We start from the raw sequence: 24,665 nt of genomic DNA, 5'->3' as shown, positions 1-24,665 counted from the left end.
TTCCTTTTCCTTTCATCTGTACATATACCAGCATATTTCTCTAAAGGATAAGGACTCTTTTTGTTAGCACAGTCACAACACTAAAAAATAATGAATAATAATAATTTAAAATGTCAGACATTTAGAAAGGCTCCTAATTTCCAATTAGAACAGGAGCTCTTAATATTCAGGGATCATGGACCCCCACTTCGGCATTCTGGGGAGGCTCATAATCCCCTTCTAAGGATGCTAATTTTAAATGCATAAAATAAAATGCTTAGGATTACAAAGGAAGTCAATTATATTTAAATATATCTATCGAAATATTAAAATTGGGATAGAAAACTGAAAGCTTCTTTTTTAAAGCATAAAATAATATCTAAAAAAAAATCTCACAAATACTATTTCCTAAAACTACATTTTAAAAATATAATCTAATTGTCAAATAACCTCCAGAAAACAGTATGTCTGGGCAGCTACTTAGGTCATGTGCATTGCTTGTAAGCACTTTTTTGGAAAAGGTAAAGAGCCACCCTAGTGGTTACATTGCTAGTATGTAACTTGGTCTGTGATGGTGTATTGGAAATAAAATAGGTACTCCTTTCTTTCTTTTCTTTCTTTCTTTTCTTTCTTTCTTTTTTTTTTTAATGAGAATGAGGTTTCTGTCTACAGACTAGACACTAGTTACAGAGAAAAATTAATTTAATAAATAGAACAAATTTCACTTTAACATCATCTTAACCCAGGATCCGATTTCAGAACCAAACTTAAGAAAAATGGAAAGTAATGGCAATTTCGTAACATAACAGAGGAACATTTGATTCATTCGAAACTGAAGCCTTTTCAGTTGGCCAGACCTTAAATCATATGTCAGCAACTATCTTTTTAATACTAATTAATTAAATAAAATAAAAAATTAAATGAAACTTGATCTGGGAGAACAAAGTTGAAGTAACCACGGCACTGTGGACTTCGCGGGGTTTTCACTACATCAGGAAGTAATTACACAATATTTTCCAGAAGTGAAACAGTGAGTCTAACTGGAAAAAAATGTGGAAACATTTAGTTAGAACAGTAGGGCAAGGTATTAAAGAGCCTTTTAAGGGGTTAACTCTGAAGGAAAATATGCAAATAATTGGGTCTTTAAACATGTTTTTAATTACGATTCCAGGATAAAAGTCAGGTATTCTATGGCACTCCTGTGCTTCTCCTGAAAACGCCTTTCTTGCAGAGGGATGCCTCCAACATTCACGTCACCGTGAAGACCCAGCCTGACAACCGAGGATACTTCAGAGGAACATTTGCCAGGTCCCCGATGACTTCTTCCCTGTACACTGAGGAAGGCTACGGTCATGTGGCTTCTTCAACATTCACTGGCAAGATTTAACCCACAAACTTGGGTAGAGACACATGGTTTTCATCTTAAGAGTCAAAAGTCATTCACGCCAACATCTTTTCCTAGTTCTTATTAATTTTAAGAGTTTCATGAAATCTCTTTTACTGACTTCATTTTGATTTCGGTTTTCAGCTTTCCATGGCTCTGTTTTCAATGCATGTGTCTCACTGGGAGCAAGCCTATGTTAGCTGTAGTACACAGTTTCTCCCTGTGCTCTTGGCATATGTCATCCTATTGAAAATGAATTCGCAAGGACCAAGGTTTGACTTGAAAATGAATTTCACAAGGTTTCACTTGAATAAGGGTGAGTGGGAAAGAAAATTAGAAGCACAATGTACAACAACTCTCCGACTATCATTCATTCAACAAATATTTGTTGAGTGCCTAGTATGTGCCAGGCACTGTTCCATGTACTAAGGATTCTTCAATGAATGGAACAGACAAAAACTGCGGCCCTCATGGAGCTGCCGTTCTAGTAGACTCAGCACCATGTCCCACTACACCTGAGGAATGACTCTCTGAGCCTCCGATCCAAAGGCCAAAAGTTACATTAGCAAAGTGGTATATAGCGCAGCCATGGCTCCAAATCCTCACCGAAGGCAGAGGCAGGAATATAAAGCCCTCCCTGGAGTCAGACACTGGGGATTCTGGTTATTGGAGTGATGGCCAGAGCTGAGGCTAGACTAAGAGAGCAGACAGATGTATGCTGTGGACAGAATTATGACCCCACCTATTTGGAGCAAGGAAGTAATGAAGGTTAAATGAGGTCATAAGGGTGGGCCCTGATTCTATAGGAGACACCAGAGATCTTGCTCACCCTTTCTCTGCCATGTGAGGACACAGCCAGAAGGTGGCCATCTGCAAGCCGGGAAGAGAGCCTGCACCAGGAACCAACTCAGCCAGCACCTTGATCTTGGACTTCCCAGCCTCAGACTATGAGAAATAATTTTTTGTCGTCTTAAGTCACTCAGTCAAGGGTATTTTTTTATGGCAGCCTGAGCTGACTACGATAATGTAATACACCTCCATCACCGAGAGACTTTCCAATAACACTGCAGGGAGCCTGAGGTACAGAAAACATATCTAGGAAGATGCCATCCCATGCAGCAAGCAACAAATGAATTCTGGGTTTGACTTTTGATATCCCTGTTCAAATACTGCTACAAAACTATGAGATGAGGTTAGCTTAACAGCATTTCTAACAATGACACTGAAGGCTCTCCTGAGAGCTAACCTCTACTTCAGATATCCTCCACCAACCAAAAAACATTCATGGTCCTCTGAACCCTCCCTAGCTTGCTTTATCTTAAGAGAGATAAATAAGCATGAAGAGAAATTAAACTAGTATTTTGCTACTTATCAGGAAGAACTAATTGCTTTCTCTGGACTGTGTTTCTAACACCTAGTTAGGTTACAGAGCATTTTACGCTAAAAGAGTCTCTGCAGAATATCCTAAAATAGTGATATACTGAATTCTACCACATCAACTAGGAAAAACTTCACTAACTGAAAATATAACAAGATCCTAAGTATATAAGGCTCCACATTCAAAGAATAACAAAACAACCTTAAGAACACTGCATTTCCAAAATTTTCAGCTACCAGTTGTTTGTTGTTTATCTGTTTTGTTTTACTAGCATTCTGCAGCAAACAACAAAACACCAAAGTTTAGGAAAGTTTTACGGGGCAAAAAACCTTTAGATTGAGAACGTTTTATCTTCTCTTTTTGAACTAATTAGAAAGAGATTGCCAATGTTAAGGTCCCGCTATGGAACTCAGTTTGAGAACCATTGTTGTATCTGAATCTATAAAACATCTGGGCCAAGGAATCTTGTTGACCAGTTCCAAGGCCTAAGAGTCACGGTGATACTCAGATCGGATAGAAACTTCTCAGACTCAAAGCCAGAAAAGACAACGTGGTGAACCAGAAGGGCTGGTGTCCCACGGCTCCAACTTACAATTCGTCTTGTATGTTGTCTGTTAGCTTGAAGAGCTGCTCCTGCCCTTCGGCCTGGCTCTCAGAATAGCGGGGAAGCAGGCCCTGGGGCCCTGTGCAGCACCGCGGTTTCCGTACCCTCTGTGCTTGGGTCCTAGGTGGGGAAATGGACAAAAAGCAAAGAGGTTAAGTGTGAAACGTCAAAATGATTTCCCTTCCTTCCTCGTCTCAGACAAAAACACCACTTAATGCAGGACATACTCTAAATCTGGTGACCGGAATTAAACTACATTTAGTACCCCCCGTGAATGCACTAGAAGAAAGCGGTTAAAGGCTCCAATTTTGAACAAGAACCTCACTGCTGCCATTTTCTAGCTATGTGATCATGGACAAGTCAGTTAACTTCTTCAACCCTCAGTTCCAGTTCTCTCTGTAAAATAAGATGATGACACCCGCCTCACAGGACTGCCGTGAAGATCAAACAAAATCATGCCCATCAAGTCCATGTTTGACAGAATGCAGGCTATCTACCAACAGTGGCTCTTGTTATGGTTATTATTACTGGACTTCCACTTGGTCACACTCTATTTTTCTAGGAATCTCTTCAGGAGAGGCACCTCTGGACTTGTAAAGGGTCAGGAAGACGAGTGAGAGGCTTTGGGCATGAGTCAGAACACACCAAGCTTCTCAGCTTCTTCTAGGATGAGCTCAGCTGCCTGGGTGTAGGGTGAGGGACACAGTGATCACAGGAGGGAGAAGAAAGGCTCCATGGACTGGTCCCAGGCCACAGTCTGGGATTCTGCAGCAGCTCTCACTCATGGCCCTCAGCTGTCCGTTGCCCAAAAGGAATCTGCTTTGCTATGGCTTTCAGGGTAGGCTGATGTTGTCTTTTTCCACAAACCATATACAGGGTAATTGATAAGTACTTTTTGGTGTTTTCCTAGAAACAGGAGTCCATATTTGTTTTGGAAAGGCTGTGCATATTTCAGATGACTGATAAGAGTGTGCCTGGTCTGTCCTCGGCCTTGTACTTGGTGTACTTTTCATTATTTGTTCCTGGATTCCATTGAAGCAAAACACCCCTCTCTAGACATATCTACAAGCGAGGCCTAGGCTTACACACTGAATCAGCACTCCAGGATCGTGTGCTAACAGCAGTGGAAAGACTTACTTGCAAGGGCAGAGAAGTGCCTGGTGGGTGAATCAGGGTCAAGATATGGACAGAAACAGTCAGCGGGTTAGCTGCAAACCTGGGAGGACGCAAAGCCCTCCTGGGCCCATGTCAACACTCCGCCTAACAGGCCATGCTGCCTCAAGTCCCAGACCTGGGTAATGCTTGACATGGGCTGGAAAACCAGACATCCAGTGATAATGTTTTAAAAGCTCAGTAATAAGGATGCCCCAAGTGCTACTAATTGCGTTCTCCAAGTGAGACTAAAAAGAAGTTTCAACCATCTGCACCAAGGGAATGGGTAAACAACCCAATTTTATTGATATGATATTAATATATTCACATATTCCTGCTATGCACAGTCTCAATTCCTTCTTCAGGACTGAGGCCCACTGCTGGCTATTTAGATCCCAACTACTGGTTGAAAATACGGAGGGCAGTGTAGGGAGCCGCTCACAGAGTTCACCCGTCACAGGGAAGCTTGACAACTGCTGGTGTAAGGATGTTGGAAAACACTGTGAGTGAGAGGAACCCAGGGGAAGGAGCGTGGTGTACTTTTCCAGGTAGCTGAGTCCTGTTCTTATCTCCTTGCCCAGCGAAACAGCGATCGTCATTTCAAACACTGTCCAGGACAGGCTAAGAAAGTATCTTTTCCCCAAGGCACCCCTGAAGCTCCTGAAAAGAGGTTCGTGCACTGTGGCAGAAGCCCAAAGGCCCCAGGAAGATGTGACAGGCCTACTCCTCGTCTTTCAATGTAATGTTTCATCCTGACTCCCCGATCTACTGGGAGGTCCGGAGGCTCGGCTTCCACGTGCACCCCACATCTCGATATTCCTCCATCTCTCTCATAACTGACAAATGATCTCTGGATTAGTAACGGATTGTTACTATAGTCTTATAACTTATTCTTTCTGTTTCCACTCCTGTCCATTCTCCTCACAGGAACGAGAATGACCCTTTCAAAAACAAGTCAGATTCGGTCATGTGCTCAAAACACATTTGCTTCACATCCCACTTCGATAAAATACTTGCTTATCTGCCTCCCCAACAGGCTGCAAACTATCTTCCCATTTCCAAGGTCCTCCATCCGTGATCAACCACACACCAAGGGAAGGTTGGATATAGAGTTCAGATCCTGCTGCTTGGAGGAGGTCAGTGCGGCATTCAAGGCTCACTGTTCACAGATACAGGAGAGCGAGCGAGCTCAACTTTGCTGTGGGAGGAAACGAAGCCTCTCTTGTGGTCTTATAAATGTAGGGAATACTTCTAGAAGGGGTGATTTAGACATACTCTCACTAGAAACAGAGCTGGATTAAAGGAATTCTTCCCGTAATCCCCTGCTTCCTTATCATTGTTGGAATCCGAAAAACTATTCTTTCTTCTCCAAAACTTAACTAAAATGTTCAATTCTGAGGTCCAAGTTGAGAGGCTGGGGAGTGTGTGGGTTAAAACCATTTGTATGTGAACAAATTTAGTCCCAAACCTAAGCCAGCAGAAAGTTTAAAGTGATATTCTTCAGTGCGGGCCACAGTGTGATGGGACTGTTTTCTTCATGTATTGACGATGGCCCTGAAAATTCAAGTAACCCTCTGAAACCAGTGTGGCTGTACGTGGTGGTAACCCTCAATTTGTTCACTCTGGGATTCAGTTAATACAATGTTGGTATCTGAAAAACAGCTGTTAAGTGACTGTTCTTAAGTCACTTTCATGTATGTTCCAGTGAGCCTATGAGCATTTGGAAGGAAAGGACTCGATTCATTTTTGTTGTAAACTGGACTTTAGGACTAGATGCATCATTATCCTCCGTTTAGGGCCCACTATCATCACTGGCCTTTTCTCTGTTTTAAATGATATAATAAACATCTTTGAAACCACTATCCCTAGCACGAAAACCCCATTGTCTGAGCATAACTCGAATCTTGTCTGTGTGGTCCTCTGCTGCCCCTCCCCCTCCCTGTCCCTCCTCCTTCCTCGTCTATCTGAGACAGCCACTACTCTGAATCTTGGACTTATCGTTCCTTTACTTTTCTTCTGCACGTAGTCTTATCACATTTCAAAGTATGTTCTGGTATAGTAGTCCTGTTACGTTCTCTGGTTTTCATTGTTTTGGGCTTCTGGAAAAGGATGGCACTGCCTTTTTATGTTTTGGGACTTACTTCTTCCTCCTTGAAGTCATATTGCTAAGATTCAATCATTCTTTTGTGTGCAGCTACAATTCACTAATTGTACCGGCTCGTAATTATTCCACTGTATGAATACACCATCATTCACCCAGCTTCCTGTTGATGGCACATGGATCATTTCCATGTTTTGCTCTTACAAACAATGCTGCTATGTACATTCCTGTACCTGTCTCCTGGTGACCCTGGGCGAGAGTTTCTTTGGGTATATATCTAGGAGGTGTTTGCTGGACACACACACAGGGCACGAATGTTCACCTAACAAGATAACTCAAGTTGTTTTCAGAGAGGCTGAACCAGTTTACACACCCACCAACAATGTACTTCAGAGAACCTGGTAAACTATATACCTTCCAACACTTGGTACTGTCCAGGACAGCACTGTCCAGTACACAGCCACTGGCCATGCGTAGCTACTAACACTTGAAATGTGGCCAGTGTGACTAAGGAACTGAATTTAAAATTTTTCTTTCTTTCTTTTTTTTTTTTTTTTTTTTTGCGGTACGCGGGCCTCTCACTGTTGTGGCCTCTCCCGTTGCGGAGCACAGGCTCCGGACGCGCAGGCTCAGCAGCCATGGCTCAAGGGCCTAGCCGCTCCGTGGCATGTGGGATCTTCCTGGACCGGGGTACGAACCCGTGTCCCCTGCATCGGAAGGTGGACCCTCAACCACTGCGCCACCAGGGAAGCCCTAAAATTTTTCATTTAAATTAACTCAAATTTAAATTGTGTATTAGATAGCACTGGTCTAGCCCCTTAAATTTTTGCTGCTTGAATGGGTATAAAATAGCATTTTTTTTTTTGTGGTACGCGGGCCTCTCACTGTTGTGGCCTCTCCCGTTGCGGAGCACAGGTTCCAGACGCGCAGGCCCAGCGGCCATGGCTCACTGGCGCAGCCGCTCCGCGGCATGTGGGATCTTCCTGGACCGGGGCACGAACCCGTGTCCCCTGAATCGGCAGGCGGACTCTCAACCACTGCGCCACCAGGGAAGCCCTAAAATAGCATTTTGTCTTCTCATGCCCACCTTCCCCTTTCAACCTACAGCATAATGGAGTCCATTAAAAAAGTGGCGCAGACGTGGAGCCCGCACACAGGCACCAGAGCAGAAAGATCAGCTTCTATGCTACTCCTGCCTGTCACTGCTGGATCGTCCTCAGACTATCCTCTGGCTTCCTCTGGTTGCCTTGCTCCTTCTCTCACGATCACCTTCACTGTCAAGATCTGCTGCCTCTTGGGCAGGGTCTTGGGACCACCATCCCGGGGATAACGCATCATTAAACAAGAGGTGGCGAAACTCCACCCACTCACCTCTCATTAGCTGACAGCGTCTCTCACTAACACTCAACACAAAAGAGAGTTTACAGCCGAGTCTGCTTAGTGCATATGCAGCAACCGTGCCTCCACAAACCTTTGTTTAGCCGAAGGGCTGTGGTGCACTTAATTGCTGCCAGCTGGGGGTCTGTCGGCCATTTTAAGCCCTCAGCTGCTGCGGTTTAGAAATTTCACAGTGTATAGAAAGAAGCAGGCCTTCCAGTCAACCAGCTAATCCAAAATGTCAGCACCAAACGAACTTGGGCTTTGAACTCCATGAAAATGTCAGGGAGTTGGCTGTACAGCATGGACAACTCTCCCTCCGGGGAAGGGGCTGCTGATACAGTGGCTGATACACTGCAGATACCCACCTAGTGGGGGAGATCGATACCGAGCAAGTTTGCATCTGGCCACTGCTATCTGACATACGCTGGAGCCAAAGCCAAAGATCAGAGTAATGGAAACAATCCCTGCCATTTTCTTGAAGCAACAGTAAATCCAAACAAGGTGACACAGGGAGATCTAACCAATTCCATTCTCTTGGTTGATCCTGCCTTTCAGCCTGAGGGTCAACAGTTGGCCAGCTAATATTTGTTCTTTGCTTCCATAATGAGTAACTATGTCATAGTTCTATTAGTTGAAGACAGATGTTGTACACACATACACATACCCCTGTACAGCTTGAGTTAAGATATTAGTTGGTTGAGGGATCTGTCATGGCCAATGTCTATCAACCAAGCGAAGTTCAAAAATAATCAGTAAATGAGGAGAAAGTGTGTGTGTCAAACATGTGACTTCCTAGCTTAATAGAATGTTTATTCAACTGATGAATGCCATCCTCCTTAGGGGCTGTGTGTACTCACCCCAACAAAGTGATGGATTGTTCTTGCGTTTACTTTATGTGTGTCCGAGACTTTTGTTTTAATTAAATATTTAACCTGTATATACTGTGCTGGACGGGGCACAAATAATTAAGCTGAGAAGGTCAACCCAGACTATCTCTTTAAATACTACCTGTTGATGAATGACAGCTACAAGACACAGCAAGCCCCCTACCTTCAAGTTGCGAACTTTCAAAGATGCGAACATGCGTTCCATCAGCATCAGGCGTGAGTGACATGGCAGCTGGCCCTCCGTCTCCTGTTGCTGACGAGCCTTCAGCTCTACCATCTCCCACCTCCCCTCCCTCCTCCAGTCAGTGACTCCTCTTGCCTGTTCACTCGATGCCAGCCCCTGTAATGCCAGCTGTTGTACTGGACTACTGTGCTTTTCAAGGTACTGTACTGTAAGACTGAAAATGTTTTATTTTTTGTGTTTCTTTTTAATGTATGATTGTGTGCAAAGTATTATAAACCTATTACAGTACCGTACTATATAGCCAATTGTGTTAGTTGGGTACCTAGGCTAATTTCGTTGGACTTAAGAACAAATTGGGCTTACGAACGTGCTCTCAAAGCGGAATTCGTTCGTATGTAGGGGACTTACTGTACCGGAATTCTTGACGGAATGGTTCAGTCAAACATTTGTCAGCTCTCTAAAAGGAACTCAACAGTCTCTTGAAACAGCACTCTCTGCACTGGAGTGTATGAATTGGTTAAAGCCTCCTCTGATACCCACTGCGTCGCACTGTCTGGACGATCACCAGGCCTGCCATGCCATGGGTGACATCTGACCTCTGACCTGGAGCCCTCTCCTCACGACTGCATCCACTTCCAAAGACTAAGTGGAAAAGCACTTCCTCTCCACTAACATATTTTACTCCTTTCAGTGCAAACTGCAATCAGAGAAGACTACTAGAGGTTGGAAACCTCTGAAGTCAGGCTCAGTTCACAGGAGAAACTCTTCCCCGTAGTTGCGTGACAAACAGGATGCCACTTCCTAGAACCTGCTCAGAGGTAGTACTCCACCCATAGGAATTCTAGACAGAATGCCACTTTCTAGAACCTGCTCAGAGGTAGTATTACACCCACAGGTTTAGTGATAACCCCTGAGCTGTGGCTGCGTTAAATCTTGAACCAAGAAAATTGGACCAAATATCCAACGACAATTTGGATTTTGAACACATGGAAAAAAAAAAAAAGGTTGGGGGCTTCCCTGGTGGCTCAGTGGTTGAGAGTCCGCCTGCCGATGCAGGGGACATGGGTTCGTGCCCCGGTCCGGGAAGATCCCACATGTCGCAGAGCAGCTGGGCCCGTGAGCCATGGCTGCTGAGCCTGTGCTCCGCAACGGGAGAGGCCACAACAGTGAGAGGCCCACGTACCACAAAAAAAAAGAAAAAGAAAAAAAAAAAATGTTTGGGCAGAAAGCAACCCTCTGTCAGTAGAGCTAAATGAATTACTAACTGAGCCTTGGGACTGGCCTCTGCCTGCCTCTGCCCCCACGCCCACCCCATTTAATGAACTCTTCTTCCTGAGCACAGGCCGCGCTAGGCCTTTAGGAAGACAGAGATGAATGGAGTTTCCAGGGAGCTTCCTGGAGTCTAATGGAGGAGAAACAGAAACACAATTATAATGCAGCAGGGGAGCCCTAGGATAGAGGGAGTGTAATACGACGGCTGGGTTTGAATCCCACTTCCACCATTTACAAACTGTGACCTATGGCCAGTTGTGTAATCTCTTGGAGCCTTGGTTTCCTCATCTATAAAATGGGGATTCTAATGGGGTTGCTGTGAGGAGTCAGTATGTGTACAGCGCTTATAACAGTGCCTGGTATGTAATATGCGCTCGATAAAATGCTACTGATCATGATGACGACAACAGTGATGACAGATCTGCAGAGGATGCCATGGGTGCCCGAGAGGGTCCCTAACTTAGCTTAGCCTCGGTGGCTGAAACCACCAAGATGGGCTAGGATCCAACATCCAATCTTTCCCTCTTAGTTTTCTTATTGGGGAAACTGCTTCACACTGAAATATTCCCCTTTCCCTTTTGCTTCCTCGTCAACATTCTACTTACCTCTCCCTAGAGTTCTGAAGTCGTGCGTGTAACAACACATAAAATCCCATATTGTATTGTTGCAACTGAAAATGTGGGAAAGATGTTGATCCATGAAACTGTTAGAAATTATATTATTATTGCTGTTAAGTTTTTAGTGATTTGACATCCTGCAGTGGGGAGGACATTTCCTGGGCTGGGCTTTCTCCACAGTGGGATTCACACCTGACTTGTTTATAGGGGTCAAGGCTTCCTATAACCTAACACACGTTTGGGGGACCCCATGACATTGCAACTGTGACAGTTCGTAGGACTAATGCCAACAGATATGCCTACTGGGATTTAAACTCTAAGAACAAGACTAATTCAGAGCTTTTTTTTCCTAGTCAACTAACTGCCTCAGGGGTGAGACTACCTGCTCATGAAGCTGGGGGGAGGGGTAAGGCAGACTCGCTTCATAACGAATTCCAATCAAGTGGATAATATCATACTGAGATTATAGTCTGAGAGCCTTGGATTTCCTAAAACAACTAACTTTTGCATGCATTCTGGATTTGCTTTGCTTTTTCAAAAAGTAGTTGACAACTTATAAGGTGGTTTGCAACTTTCAACATCACTACAAAACCAAGGCATTTAAAAACGCAAGCTTCATTTATGTTCTAAGCACAACATTCTGTTTCACAGTATGGTGCTTTATAGGAATCTCTCAGACCATGGTCAGTTTCCCTACTAACCTGTCACCTCTAATGCCAATCCTAAGATGTTTCACATGGGCCAAAATACACAGTTCCTGGTAAACTTATTTTGTAGCTATTAAGTGCAAATGCTAATGCTAACAAGTTGATTAAATTAAACAAACCATATTATTTTCAGATTGATTTCTAGCAAAAATTACATAATCTCTTTCTTTACATGATCTACCTTCTCCCAAAAGTTGACCCCCTTTAAGAGAGGGATGAAATTTAGAAGCATGGTGGTGTAGGGAAGAACACAAATCTTTGGAAAAAGACAAACAAACTTGAATTCCTGTCCAGTCACTTATTAGCTGAGGGATCCTGAGGAAGTTACTGGATTTCTCTCAGCCTCAGTTTCCTTATCAATAAATGGGAATACAATACTTACTTGGTTAATAATGTTGAGATAATATATGAAAAGTGCACAGCACAGTGCCTGGCACATAGTAGGTACTCATAAAAGTTTCCTCCCTCTCCCCTACCCTTATTCTGAATTACTGAGTGTCAAGTCAATTTAAAATACCAAAACACATTAACTTTTAAAACTCAGATTTAAATTTTTTAGCCTGACAGCACACTATGGGAAACATGGTTTACTGGATATGTAAGGATAATTCATAAGGGGTACATCAAATGTTCGGTTATATAGGTGTTTTCTACAGGAACTACTGCCTAAGTGTTTCCTCACCTGACTTACTCCATTCATGTCTCATCTGCTTAAAGAACTTTTTAAAAGAGCTAAGAGCTAATCAATCTAGCAGCTCAACAAACTTTACCAAATGTCAAATTTTTAGAATTGGAATGAACAGAGTTTTAGAATATTGCCATTAATAAAAGCCATCATAACAGAGGTTTTTGGGGATAGAACACTGTCTCTCAATGAAGTCTGCAAGATCATCTGAATACATCCAACCCCTGAAAATGGAATGGCCCTGACTGAGTGAGGGGGCGGGTGGTGTGGGCTGTGTCCTTAGCATCCCCCCAGCCCTGGGCCTCCACACTCTGTTGTGTGAAGGGCCTCCCTCCCTCGTGACCAAAGCCAAGCAGGTCTGGGTGCTGCAGCTCTCTGAGGACCTACTTTGTGATTTGTGTGCTTTTTCAAAACCACCTATTCATTCAGGCCGGAAGCTTTATACAACCGTTTACTATCTAACAGAGTACTGGTGGAGGTGAGGTGGAAAAGGAGAAAGAGGGCACTAGAGAAGATGCTTCAAAAACGGACGAGGAGGGACTTCCCTGGTGGTCCAGTGGGTAAGACTCCGCGCTCCCATTACAGGGGGCCCGGGTTCCACCCCTGGTTAGGGAAATAGATCCCACATGCATGCCGCAACTAAGAGTTTTTTTTTTTTTTTTTTTTTTTGTGGTACGCGGGCCTCTCACTGTTGTGGCCTCTCCCGTTGCGGAGCACAGGCTCCGGACGCGCAGGCTCAGCGGCCATGGCTCACGGGCCCAGCCGCTCCGCGGCATTTGGGATCTTCTCAGACCAGGGCACGAACCTGTGTCCCCTGCATCGGCAGGCGGACTCTCAACCACTGCGCCACCAGGGAAGCCCAGCAACTAAGAGTTTGCATGCCGCAACTAAGAAGCCTGCATGCCGCAAGGAAGACCCGGTGCAGTCAAAAAAACAAACAAACAAAAAACGGATGAGGACACTGAAGATTAGCAACTGCCATGAGAATGAAAGTTTACATACAGTTGCCTCACTCACAGGGATAAACAGGGTCTGTTTCAGGCCCTGAGGTTAGACTTGAGGTGGTTGAGGGAGAAACTGTGACCCTGGAAGGGTAGCGGAGCCAGCCGGTGACACAGCACACACCCTTTCTCCAGGCACCAACCTTTTCCAGGGAGGGACCTCGTGTTCTGAATAAGCCGTGGCCTGGAGAGTGTGACGGGAGTTGAATGGAAGCCACGTGGAGCCAGAGCTTTCCGTCTCTTCCATGCATCACTGTACCCCAGCTCAATACACAGACGCTAAATGACCAGACCGAAGGCCACAAGCCTGTGCAGGACCGGCGGCAGGGGAGCCAGAGCTGCTGCTTCTGAAGCCGAGGCTGGAGAAGGGGCCGTCCGTCGGGGAACTCCTCCTCGAGACCCAATCGGGGAAGGGCTGGGAGTTGGTAACAACCCAGAAACCCCTGGGGCGTAGGAATGCTGATCATTCCCTCGTGGACGGACACTAGAAAGTTATTGACCTGGGTCATGTCCTCCCGAGGGGGCAACTGGACAGCTGCCTGTTGGCCTCGGGGGACCATACAGCAGCTGCACTTTTCCAGGAAGGAAAAGAGCAGCAGGGCCTGGAACTCTGGAAACGGCTCAGGGGCCTGGCTCCCTACGGACGGCCCAGTCCAGTGTTGACACTCAGCACTTAAGCAACCCAGAACCTTCTGACCAAGGCGATCAATTCTCTGCACTAGCTCAAATTCCAAGGAGAACCTCCCCAAAGGATTTTTACTGTATGGCTTTCATTATTTCAGTTCCAAGTTTTAGGTTCTTTTGGCCTAGAAACATATAGGAATCAGCAAATCACCTACTCCTCATCTCCGTTCTGACCAGCTGGTGCTTTTTTATTGTTTGTCCTCGAATTTAACCTGTGGCTGAGCTTTCTCAGAACCAAGGCCACCTCTAGGCAAATCTGCCCTCTGCAAACAACAGATGACACCTTCCCTTTCAACTTGGGTCCAACTGGCTCTGGTCCAGCGTTCCAATGCCCTCAAGACTATCTTGGATTTCTCAGGCAAAAGAAGAGACTTCTCTTTGTTCCGGCTCTTGCCACAGTGCCTGCGTATAAAGCCAGAGCAGGAATAAAGCAAGGGGAACATCCATGTGTCCGAATGGGGATTAGGTTCAATGGTGTCCTTTCTCTTTGGACAGGAAGGAAACAGAACACAAGCTGGCACCTAAGTGATACCCTTCGGTGCCTCGACAACGTTTCTGCCTGGTGCCATGACGTTCAACCTGGTGACAAAAGATTATTCTTTATTTGGTGATAAGAAGGTCAAGCTGCCTTATAATTAAGTGCCGCCGGTGTGAACATGAATGGGACTGATTGCCATAGTCCATCAGCCCTTGGCAAACTGGTTTGTTTGGTCTGGACAGCAAACGACATTCCACACTACTGGAATTTTTTTCTCCCGGATCCCCTGCGGCCCCATCACCACCCCCCAAACCTTTTTTAAAAAATTACAATCTGTTCTACTGTCTCCAGTTACATTCTGTAAATAATAAGCAACACTGATGAAATGCAAAAAGCTGAAAATTTGTAAAGCAGAAAGATCTGCAGCATGTTCCACATCTGTGTCACATTAAACACGCGCTCAACAGATTTGCTGATTCCTGTCTAATCAGCACACGAGGCTGACGTGGGCCAGAAGGGCCCTCATGCCACATATGCCACATGCCACACGCCACAGCAGGGCTGCGGGCCACCGGGGGGGGGCAAGGAGGGACAGAAGCTGGCCTCCTGAGGTGGAGAGGCCAAGCCCACAATGCAGGCAACACTTGGCTGCCAGCCTGCTTCAGTTTGGGTACATGTGCGTCGCAGACTGGTGGGTCACAGCTGTGGTTAGGTCATGGGAGAACAACTGCTCAGAACCCTTCTTCCCAGTCATCAATGTTGGTGAAGCTGGGCCCACGGCGGTTAAATTAAATAACATGTTTTAATGATAAAATGTCTCATTTGAAGGAGTTGGCTTCCTATACATTAAAATGACTACAAAATAAAAATAGAACAGAAGGAAACCAATTAAAGTCCATTTGGGAAAATGCTTAGAGGCTACTAGAGATGTTAGTTGCTCTGCCAGGCAAAATTTGATCCCGTCTTTTATTTCTTCCAAGCATTTTACACGCCTGCACGCACGTACATACGTGCACATCTGTATGCATGCGTGCAGGCACTCATGCTACCATTAAGAAAAACTGGCAGAGCATAAGAAGAAATCGGCACGTTTTAAACGTGTGGCATCATTCTGAGTCCCCGAATGATTACAAGGCTCCGTGCTGGAAAAAATAACCACATTCAGACTCAACAAAGAGTCTTTAAGCAGAAGAGCACATGAACCTCTAAGGATACTCTTTGGAAAAACAGCAGACTGCCACCTCCACTCGCTCTCTGACATCTGCATTTTCCCATCAACCTTAGGTGGCAAGACACCAGGACTAAGAGTGCTGGGTCACCAGGGTTCACAGTTTGTCTCCATAGCTGCATTTATTGAGTGCTGACTCTAAGCTTCAAGACATTCTTATAAGGAGGTGTTTTATTAGTATTCGATTTCACAGAGGAGAAAACCATGCCTTAGAGAGATTATGAAGTTTGACCAAGGCCACTCAGCTGGTAAGTGGCAAAATCAAACTTGATCTTGGGTCTTTATGGACACAGTAAACTTCTTATCAGCATGACTGTTGATAAAACTCTCTTTAATACATAGTCTGAGGTCATCACTGTGTTAAGCATTCTGAAGATACTGCAGGGATACCAAAGAAGGCAATAACATGATCTCAAGAAGCTTACAATCCAGTTGGGAAGATAAGGTGTTCTTACCTAGACCACATCTCAGTGATGGGAGAACTAAGGAGGCCTGGCCCTACACACTAAGAGGGCAGGATGGGCTTCCTGGGAAGGCCTGGCTTCAAGTAGGGCCCCGCCTAAAGGCAGAGCAAGATTTTTATTAATACAACTATGTACAGCATCAGTACTAACCTGCCAAATTTTACCACAGGAACGGGTAGTAAATAAATACTAAGAAACAGGAGGAGACAAATAAGATAAAAGCCAGTGAACAGACCACACCACATACAATCTAAAGACATCTGACTGAAGCCTCGTTCTTCACGCTGAAGCAAGGAAATGAAGAGCAGTAAGCAGTGTCAACTCTCCTTTTATAGCCATGATGCAGACTTTAACTTCATTAATGGAATTCACCAAGTGACTAGTCTAAATTACCTAAATATTTGGAAGAAAGATACGTACCAGTGTGGACGAGACACTGATACGATGACAACTACTGGAAGGGTAGGACCAAGACAGGATGCAAATAAACACAAACAAGCACACTAAAAAGGAAGACAGATTCTGACCTCGAGGGTTTAAAAAGGATCGGGGTGAAGAATATGCGCAGATAATTCACAAAGGAAGAACTCCAAGTGGCCAAATGAAATATGAAAAGATGACGCAACACTCTTCTAGTTATGGAAGAAATGCAAGTAGTAGCACTGAAACGTTCCCTCTCAGGTTGGCAGAGACTTAAAAGAGGAATAATGCCTTGCTCTTAGTATAGTATCTACTTCATAAAATTCTTGATGGAATTCTGAATGAATGAATAGCCAGCGCTGGTGGAGGGCTGGAGAAAAGGGCCTTCTCAAGCACACAGAGTGGGAGTACAAATTGTTTCCACTTCCTAGAAGGCAATTGCTAATGTGTTTCAAAATAGAAAGCGCATTTACCCTTCACCCAGGAATTCTACTTTTAGAAATTTACCCTAAAGGGAGAATTATACACAAGTGGAAAGATATATGTAAAAGATGCTTATGATAGCAAAAATTTGGAAACATCCCTCAATAAAGGACTAGCTAAGGATATTGCTGTATATGTGCAATTTACTATTACATAAATGTTAAAAATGATTTACTAATATTACATAATGTTAAAAATAATTTACTGCTTCGGCATCAATAGCTGTGCCTATATGATTCACCTAAAGTCTTATATACATATGTATTTGTGCATGTGTGCACATGCACACATATATACACACATACCGAGATATCTGGCAGGGTTGACATTATTAGCCTTTTGGTGATTATTAATGGCCAATGGGATTGAGTTCTTTTTTTTTTTTTTTGTGGTACGCGGGCCTCTCACTGTTGTGGCCTCTCCCGTTGCGGAGCACAGGCTCCGGACGCGCAGGCTCAGCGGCCATGGCTCATGGGCCCAGCCACTCCGCGGCATGTGGGATCCTCCCGGACTGGGGCACGAACCCATGTCCCCTGCATCGGCAGGCGGACTCTCAACCACTGCGCCACCAGGGAAGCCCCAGGGATTGAGTTCTTTTTATTTTCTTTTTAAAAATAGGAATAATAGTACCAATCTCACTGACTTGCTGTAAGAATTAAAGAGGTAAGTTGTGCAAGGTTCTGGGAACAGTGTGTATACACTGTGAGTGCTCACATACTGCTTGGATTTTCAGAACAGTTCACGTTTGTACATATCTTTAAACTCACACGATAGAACTACTTTTTAAAAAGATGATTCAGGTAAGAGTCAGGCACAAACACCAAAATGTCTAAAGCGCACTTAAGAAGCAAAGCATGAGTACAAATTTCTATGATCGCATACTGTAGGACAAGCATGGGCTGGGTGCAGACTAGGAAAGAAGGAGTGAGTATGGCCAGGCTTCGTCTGAAATGGCCTTCTTCTGGGTAAGAGGTGGTCTGAGTGAAGATTTCCCCAGGGGAAAGGCCATGACTCGATCATTACTATTACTTCTCCCAGGACTGGGAGGCATGGCTCCACGCTATACTCGATGGCGGCCGGGGCGGGGGTGGGCACCGGGGGGAATCGATGTTGCTTTGTTAACCTGAGGGTCCTCTGCAGGCAGCCTCCTTCCCAGCCCCCACCTAACTTACTTTTCCAGCACTGTCTTGCTTTCTGAACCTGAAGAGCAGGAGAGAGGTCTTCCCTTGCTTGTGGTAACTGGCCAGCTCGGAGCAATGAGTGGGAGGGGAGGAGGGGGAGGTAGGGCCAAAATGGACCCAGGTGCTCACAGCACTTACCCTAAAGAGCCCCGGGAGGCAAGACACCAATTGCAAAAGGGGTACTCCAAGAATGGGTAAAAGCAAAAGCACTCCGCCTCCCAGCTTGCCCAAAATCCCCTTCCTGCTAACGCAGGGAGAGAGAACATCTGGACCTGGTTGTGAGGCTCTCCAGCTGCAGAGCCCCTAGAGTGAAGTTCGTGTTTCACTGGAAATTGCATTTCAGGGGCTTACAGACTGTCCTTTCTGATTCTCATCAGGGTGAAGTACAACCTAGAAGACAAGCTGGTTCAGAGACCAAATCAGCTTTGCTTTGAAATGTTCTCCTCTCCCTATCCCCCTTTAAAAGCAGACTTAATGGTCCAGGTGGTGGGAAATCAAAAAATGAAAGAAAGAAGAGGACTTGGGGGTCATCTCAGGTGCATTTCTGTGCCTTCGTCAAAACCAGACTCATGCCCTGGGTCAGAGCCGGCACCAAACCTTCAGAGCACTTGTTCTCCTAGGAAACAAGAGCCAAGGAGACTGAGTCCACGTGAGTCACTGGACCGGGGCTTTCCTCTACAGGACTAGAAAAAAATGTGGATCCAAAATGTGGGAGAACTTGCTGAGAGCCAAGGAGGCAGAGGGGAAAGAAGCTAGACCCTTTCAGACAGAGGGGACAGCAGAGTAAAGCCCCCCACCCCCAATCTGGGGCCAGCCACTGCTCGTGTTCCACCACCTGCACTTTGCAGTTGGCCTCCCCAGGCGTTGGGACACAAGCCTGCAAGCACCACAGACCAGGCAGCAGTGGGCGCTGGCCCTCCTGCCTGGGCCTCGCTGGGCCTCTGGGAAGAGCAGGTGCATCCGGGAGCCTGTCCAGTGCAGCAGAGGCCACGACACTGCTTCCTGCCATGCTAACACAAAAACAAACACGACCCCCTCCTCCAGCCGCTCCTGTCCGCCGAGAGATTGTTTCTCCCTCTGAACCTGGGGGCAGAGGCAGTTAGCGAGGGCGGGCACGTGGCTTTCCAAAGAACAAGTTCCTCGGGGTGAGAGAAACAGGTAGGCCTGGGACACCCCTGATGCTGACAAAGGAGGGTGAGTCACACATAAGCCAAGAGGTGACTCCTGAGCTGCTGCTTTGTGCTGCTGCCTTTCCGAAGGATGGCTCAGATGCAAGCAGCTCAGACCAGGCTTCCTTCTGCATGTTACATAAAGTGCTGGAACTTTCTAGTGCTCTCTGTCTTACGATCTCTGCAGATAAGCATCTCTATAAATCCCGCTTCGTGGATCATCTGGCCACCTCATGGCATCTTTAATCATTGGTAAACGGAACAAAAATAATTCAAAAGAGCAGCGGAATTCCTTCCTACAATTTAACCACTCACTCCCCCCTAGCATTTCTCTCTCTTCACATCCCCAAAGACCAGCCACAGCATAGCTCCTTGATGCCGAATGAGCTCAAAGAGAACCCCCAAATAGGTGCCCCATTAAAAGACACCCAGTACTACCAAGGCCTTCTAAACTGTGGGTTTAGCAATCATTTCATGGAGTCCAAACCATGGAGTTAGCTCCATCCAGGGACTACCAGAGTCTATTTCTAGGATTTTAAAGCACCTTGACTATGGAAGCCTAACTAGATAGACTCCAGCAATCTCAGACAGTGGCCAGCCCTTTAGTCTCTTCTACCTCTAGAACTCTTTTTGCAGGCCCCCCAGCACCAAAATAAACAGAAGTTATCCTCGGCCACCAAAAGAAGGTTACAGCATGCTGAGCACATACTTGGACATTCTCTTCTCCTTCCAAGGCTTCCTATACTGTGTCCCGTTCAGAGTTCCCAGGCCACCAGCTGGTGAAGATAGCCTTGGCTGGATGGCAGAGCACAGACAAGCTGGAACCCGCATGTGTGACTGCTATTTTGTGAAAGTAGAGATTCTGAATTTGGAAGGATCATCATTTGGGGAGGGGCTGAGATACAGAAGAGACACAGGGACAGCACAGCTCCTGGACACAACGCTTGGCGGCCTGATTCTCCAGGCACACCGCCTGCCACTTCTGGGTTAGGCCGGTAGGGGTGAGAGTCTGTGATAATAAGCACCCTTCAGGCTGCGAGGTCTAGGGTTTATAGCACCTCCCTCACTAATTGCCTTAGCGTCCTTCCCCAAATATTCTGGGTCATAGGCAGATATCCAATTCCCACCCTCCACATTCAAGAATCATAAGGGGTGGGGGGCTTCCCTGGTGGCGCAGTGGTTGAGAGTCCGCCTGCCGATGCAGGGGACGCGGGTTGGTGCCCCGGTCTGGGAAGATCCCACATGCCGCAGAGCGGCTGGGCCCGTTGGCCATGGCCACTGAGCCTGAGTGTCCAGAGCCTGTGCTCCGCGACGGGAGAGGCCGCAGCGGTGAGAGGTCCACGTACCGTAAAAAAAAAAAAAAAAAAAAAAAAAAAAAAAAAAAAGTCATGGGGCTTCCCTGGTGGCGCAGTGGTTGAGAGTCCGCCTGCCGATGCAGGGGACACGGGTTCGTGCCCTGGGCTGGGAAGATCCCACATGCTGCGGTGCAGCTGGGCCCGTGGGCCGTGGCCGCTGAGCCTGCGCGTCCGGAGCCTGTGCTCCGCAACGGGAGAGGCCACAACAGTGAGAGGCCCGCGTACAGGAAAAAAAATAAATAAAAAAGATAGTGCTTCTTAGCCCCAGCGAGCCTATTAAAAAAAAAAAAAAAAAAAAAAAAAAAAAGTCATAAGGGGGGCTTCCCTGGTGGCGCAGTGGTTAAAAATCTGCCAGCCAATGCAGGGGACATGGGTTTGATCCCTGGTCCAGGAAGATCCCACATGCTGCGGAGCAACTAAGCCCGTGTGCCACAACTACTGAGCCCGCGCTCTACAGCCTGCAAGCCACAACTACCGAGCCCACATGCTGCAACTACTGAAGCCCGCGCGCCTAGAGCCTGTGCTCTGCAACAAGAGAAGCCACCGCAAATGAGAAGCCCACGCACCACAACGAAGAGTAGCCCCCGCTCAGTCCAACTAGAGAAAGTCCACGCACAGCAACAAAGACCCAACACAGTCAAAAAAAAGGAATCAAAAGGAAGTGGATCTGAGAGACTGGGTAAGAGGCCTCAGGTTTAAATCACAGAGCCTTTTGATGGAAGAGACCAGGAGATGATCCAGAAGCAGCACAGAAGTTAGGAGTGTGTGCTCTGCGTTCAGACTGCCAGCATTCAAATTCTGGTTCCCTCTCTCATTACCTTTGAGATTTTAAACAAGTTATGTAACTTCTCTGTGCTTCAACTTTCCCATCTGTAAAATGGGGAAAATACAGTACCCACCTCACTGAGTCGTTGGAGGATTAAACAGTAATACATGTAAAATGCTTAAAACAGTGTGTGGCATGAGTACACATTCAAAATCTGGAGCATCGCCATCCAGAGCACGGGCATCCACCTAAGATGTCTTGTCCACTGCAGACAAGCAGCTATCTGGAAGGACAGAAATACATGTTTTGCTGGACAGCACAAAGGACAGGTAGGCTCCCAGTTTGGCCAAAGGATGCAACTGGCTGATGGCTAGGACTAAACTACTCCCTTAACCAACTTTTCTCCTCGGGTCTTCTGAAGACAGACAGCCCTTTCTTTATGACTGTACTTATGCCCAAGCCTTGTCTGTCTGTCCATTTACTCAGTGCAGCATTACTGTGAGGACCAGGCTTCTCTAGGCCCTGCCCCCTGATAAAGGGCCAGCAGCCCCACAGGGCGGCCTGCCGCTGACAGTCAGCACCCTGGGCTAACAGGCTTTCCATGGGACAGCCTCCCACCTGCTCTGGTTTAGCATTTGGGCTCGGCGGTGGAAAGCCAGAAAGTGAGGCTATCACCAGCCTTCGAGGAGGCTGGGCGGCAGGGAAGCGACAGAACCCTCCGGAGTCTCAGCAACTCGACGGGAACGCTCCAACGTCGGCATCCAACCACCTCTGCCACCAGCGCAGCCTCCTCGGAGACGGGTAGGTTTCCTGTTGTGTCAGCCCCGTTTCCTTCAGCAACATTATCCTGCAAACAGAGAGCTACTCTGAATAAAGCCCTGAGGTGTCCCGTTTCTGGCCGGGGAGGAGGGGAGGTGGCAGGCAGCTCAGCTCCGTTTCGGGAGGGAAGCAGCGCTGTGCCCTGACCCTCTCTAGACAGCGCCTCTTCCCTCTCCCCAGTCCTGGACAGCTCTGTTTGAAGAAAAGAAACGTGCTGGCTTTCCTGTATGACCTCAGATGGGCAAGCTCTGAATGGCAGCTGGGTCTATTACATGCAGTGTGAGAGGGTTAAACAGGACAGCCTCAACTCTTTATAAACTTTTGCCCTGTGGATATGTACTCATTGGCGGCAGTACAAGACTCGAGCTGTATTACACGCCTTAACGATATGGTTCAACTGTCGGTCAGGCTTGGGCCTGGCCCTGGGCCAGACCGCAATCAATGGGACACAGAACCTCCCCCTTCAGATCATCACGAAGGCTCATATTATCTCCTTTTCGTCGTGCTGGTTAAATTTATGGAGCAGAACCCTGAAGCCGCATTCCTCGGCCTGGGCCGGCCCACGCGGCCCTCCCTCCCTTTGTTCGGTACTGTAAGCCAGCCGTGCTTCGGAGGACTGCGGGGTTGTTAGTTCAGGCGCTGACTGTTTGCTCATGACTGAAATGAAAAGAGTTCAGTGGAAGGGCAAAAGGACAGCCCAAGTGTAAAACCCCATCCCAGCAGGCCCTGGGCCCCTACGTGGAGGCCCCGAGCTGCTCCTGAATGGACCATCGCACTTCGTTCTCACAAAAGCAAAACCTTCGGTCTGATCTCTGATAAGCCTTCTCTGAAGCAGCAGCCAAGCCCCCCTGCGGCGCCCCTCCCAGGAAACCCTGGATGCTGGGGTACCACAGGAGGCGCGCTGGCCCCTAGTACAGCCCAGACATCAAAAGGAGCCACAGCTCTACAGCATCTTCCAGTCTTGCCAGGTCCCATAGGGGATGGCAATGTAAACACTGACTAGTAGCCGGTCTTACTTTTAACATTAATACAGGAAAAAGTAAACGTATTTTTCAGGCCCTTGGCTACAAGGGCAGGATATGGGCGCACTGTCCGTGAATGCGCGTGCGCACGTGCTGTGGAGGGGCCGTGTCCACCGGGGACTGGGTCTCCTGGAATCAAACAGGAGAAGGTCCCACGCGTTAGACCTGCAGAGTCTGCCCATTTGCTCTCATCCATGATCTTCAGCATCTCTGACTTGTGTACAAGGGTTAAACAAGCAGCCAGATAGATGGGACTTCACTTTAGTTTTGAGTGTAACCGGACCGGAGAGCAATCCTGGAGCAGCTCGTAAGGCAGCTCCTTCCAGGGGATGCCATCTGATGGCTGGAAGGGAAGTCATCCTGGAGCTGAATCCAGGCTCTCCAAGGGATGAGCTGTGAGGCCATGGTTCATCATGTACGTCTCTTGTGCCTCAGCCAGTCCACCTGAAAGACGAGGCTACTGGGCTGACTTATGGGAGTCTGGGATGGTCACTAGAACTCTTCTAACCAAGGTCCAAGCATAATAGAGAGAGCAGGAGTAAGAGGCACAGAGAGAACAAACCCCAAACCCAAACCAAACCAAAGACAGGAAGAAGAGGGTCGGGTGGGAAAGCCTTTGAGGGGACTTTGTGCTCTCCTGCCAGTTTTGTCTTTTCAGCCACTGTTAGGCAACCCTACTCTAGGGCCCAAGCTTGTTTAAAAATAAACCCAGGAATCCCATACCAGCTACGACAGGCACTAAGGCATTTTCCAGTTCTGTGCAGAGGCAGACTTCTTTGATAGACTCTCTTGAAGTCAGTGGTCTATTTCGTATCAGACCCTGAATCGATCTGAAGGTGAAAGTCGTGCTTCCTGATTCAAGGTAACCATGTGTGTCTGAACGGAAACTGCATTCGTGCATTTTCCTCACAATGCTTCCTTATCCACTGTGTTGATGTTTAGAGATGCGCTCATGAATTTGTCATTCCAAAGCCTCCAGCACCTTTTTTTTGCGTAGGTAGGAGGTGCCATGGCATGAATGGGTCACAGAAAATTGTCTCTTGCTATTGAGAATCACTATTTGTACTGGTTTGTTAAAAATACAGGTTATAGGGAACCACTAAAGTCAGGAAAGAAGAGGCAAGAAAAAGCGAGGTGGGCTAATTTAGGAAATCCTCAAGAAAAACGTGTCATCCATTTAATGTCTCTAGCTTTTCATATACAAGTGTAGGGTTCAATTCAGTCTTTCGTCATAATAATGCCTCACATCCCCCAGGACAATCGAC

General features: G+C 46.7%; 1 protein-coding gene across 4 annotated transcripts in view; it reads right to left on the bottom strand.

Moving 5' to 3' along the window:
• VPS13D (vacuolar protein sorting 13 homolog D) overlaps positions 1–24,665 on the bottom strand; it is a 247,335-nt gene that overhangs the window by 12,226 nt on the left and 210,444 nt on the right. For all 4 annotated transcript variants that reach the window (XM_060088995.1, XM_060088992.1, XM_060088993.1 and 1 more), the window contains one exon: positions 3,334–3,465. In XM_060088995.1, coding sequence (XP_059944978.1) covers positions 3,334–3,465 — 132 coding nt within the window. The remainder of the gene's footprint in view (positions 1–3,333; positions 3,466–24,665) is intronic.

The sequence above is a fragment of the Mesoplodon densirostris genome, chromosome 2 (assembly GCF_025265405.1).
Source record: "Mesoplodon densirostris isolate mMesDen1 chromosome 2, mMesDen1 primary haplotype, whole genome shotgun sequence".
Lineage (NCBI taxonomy): Eukaryota > Metazoa > Chordata > Mammalia > Artiodactyla > Ziphiidae > Mesoplodon > Mesoplodon densirostris.
Note: the sequence above shows the minus strand (reverse complement) of the source record. Positions and strands in the feature narration are given on the sequence as shown.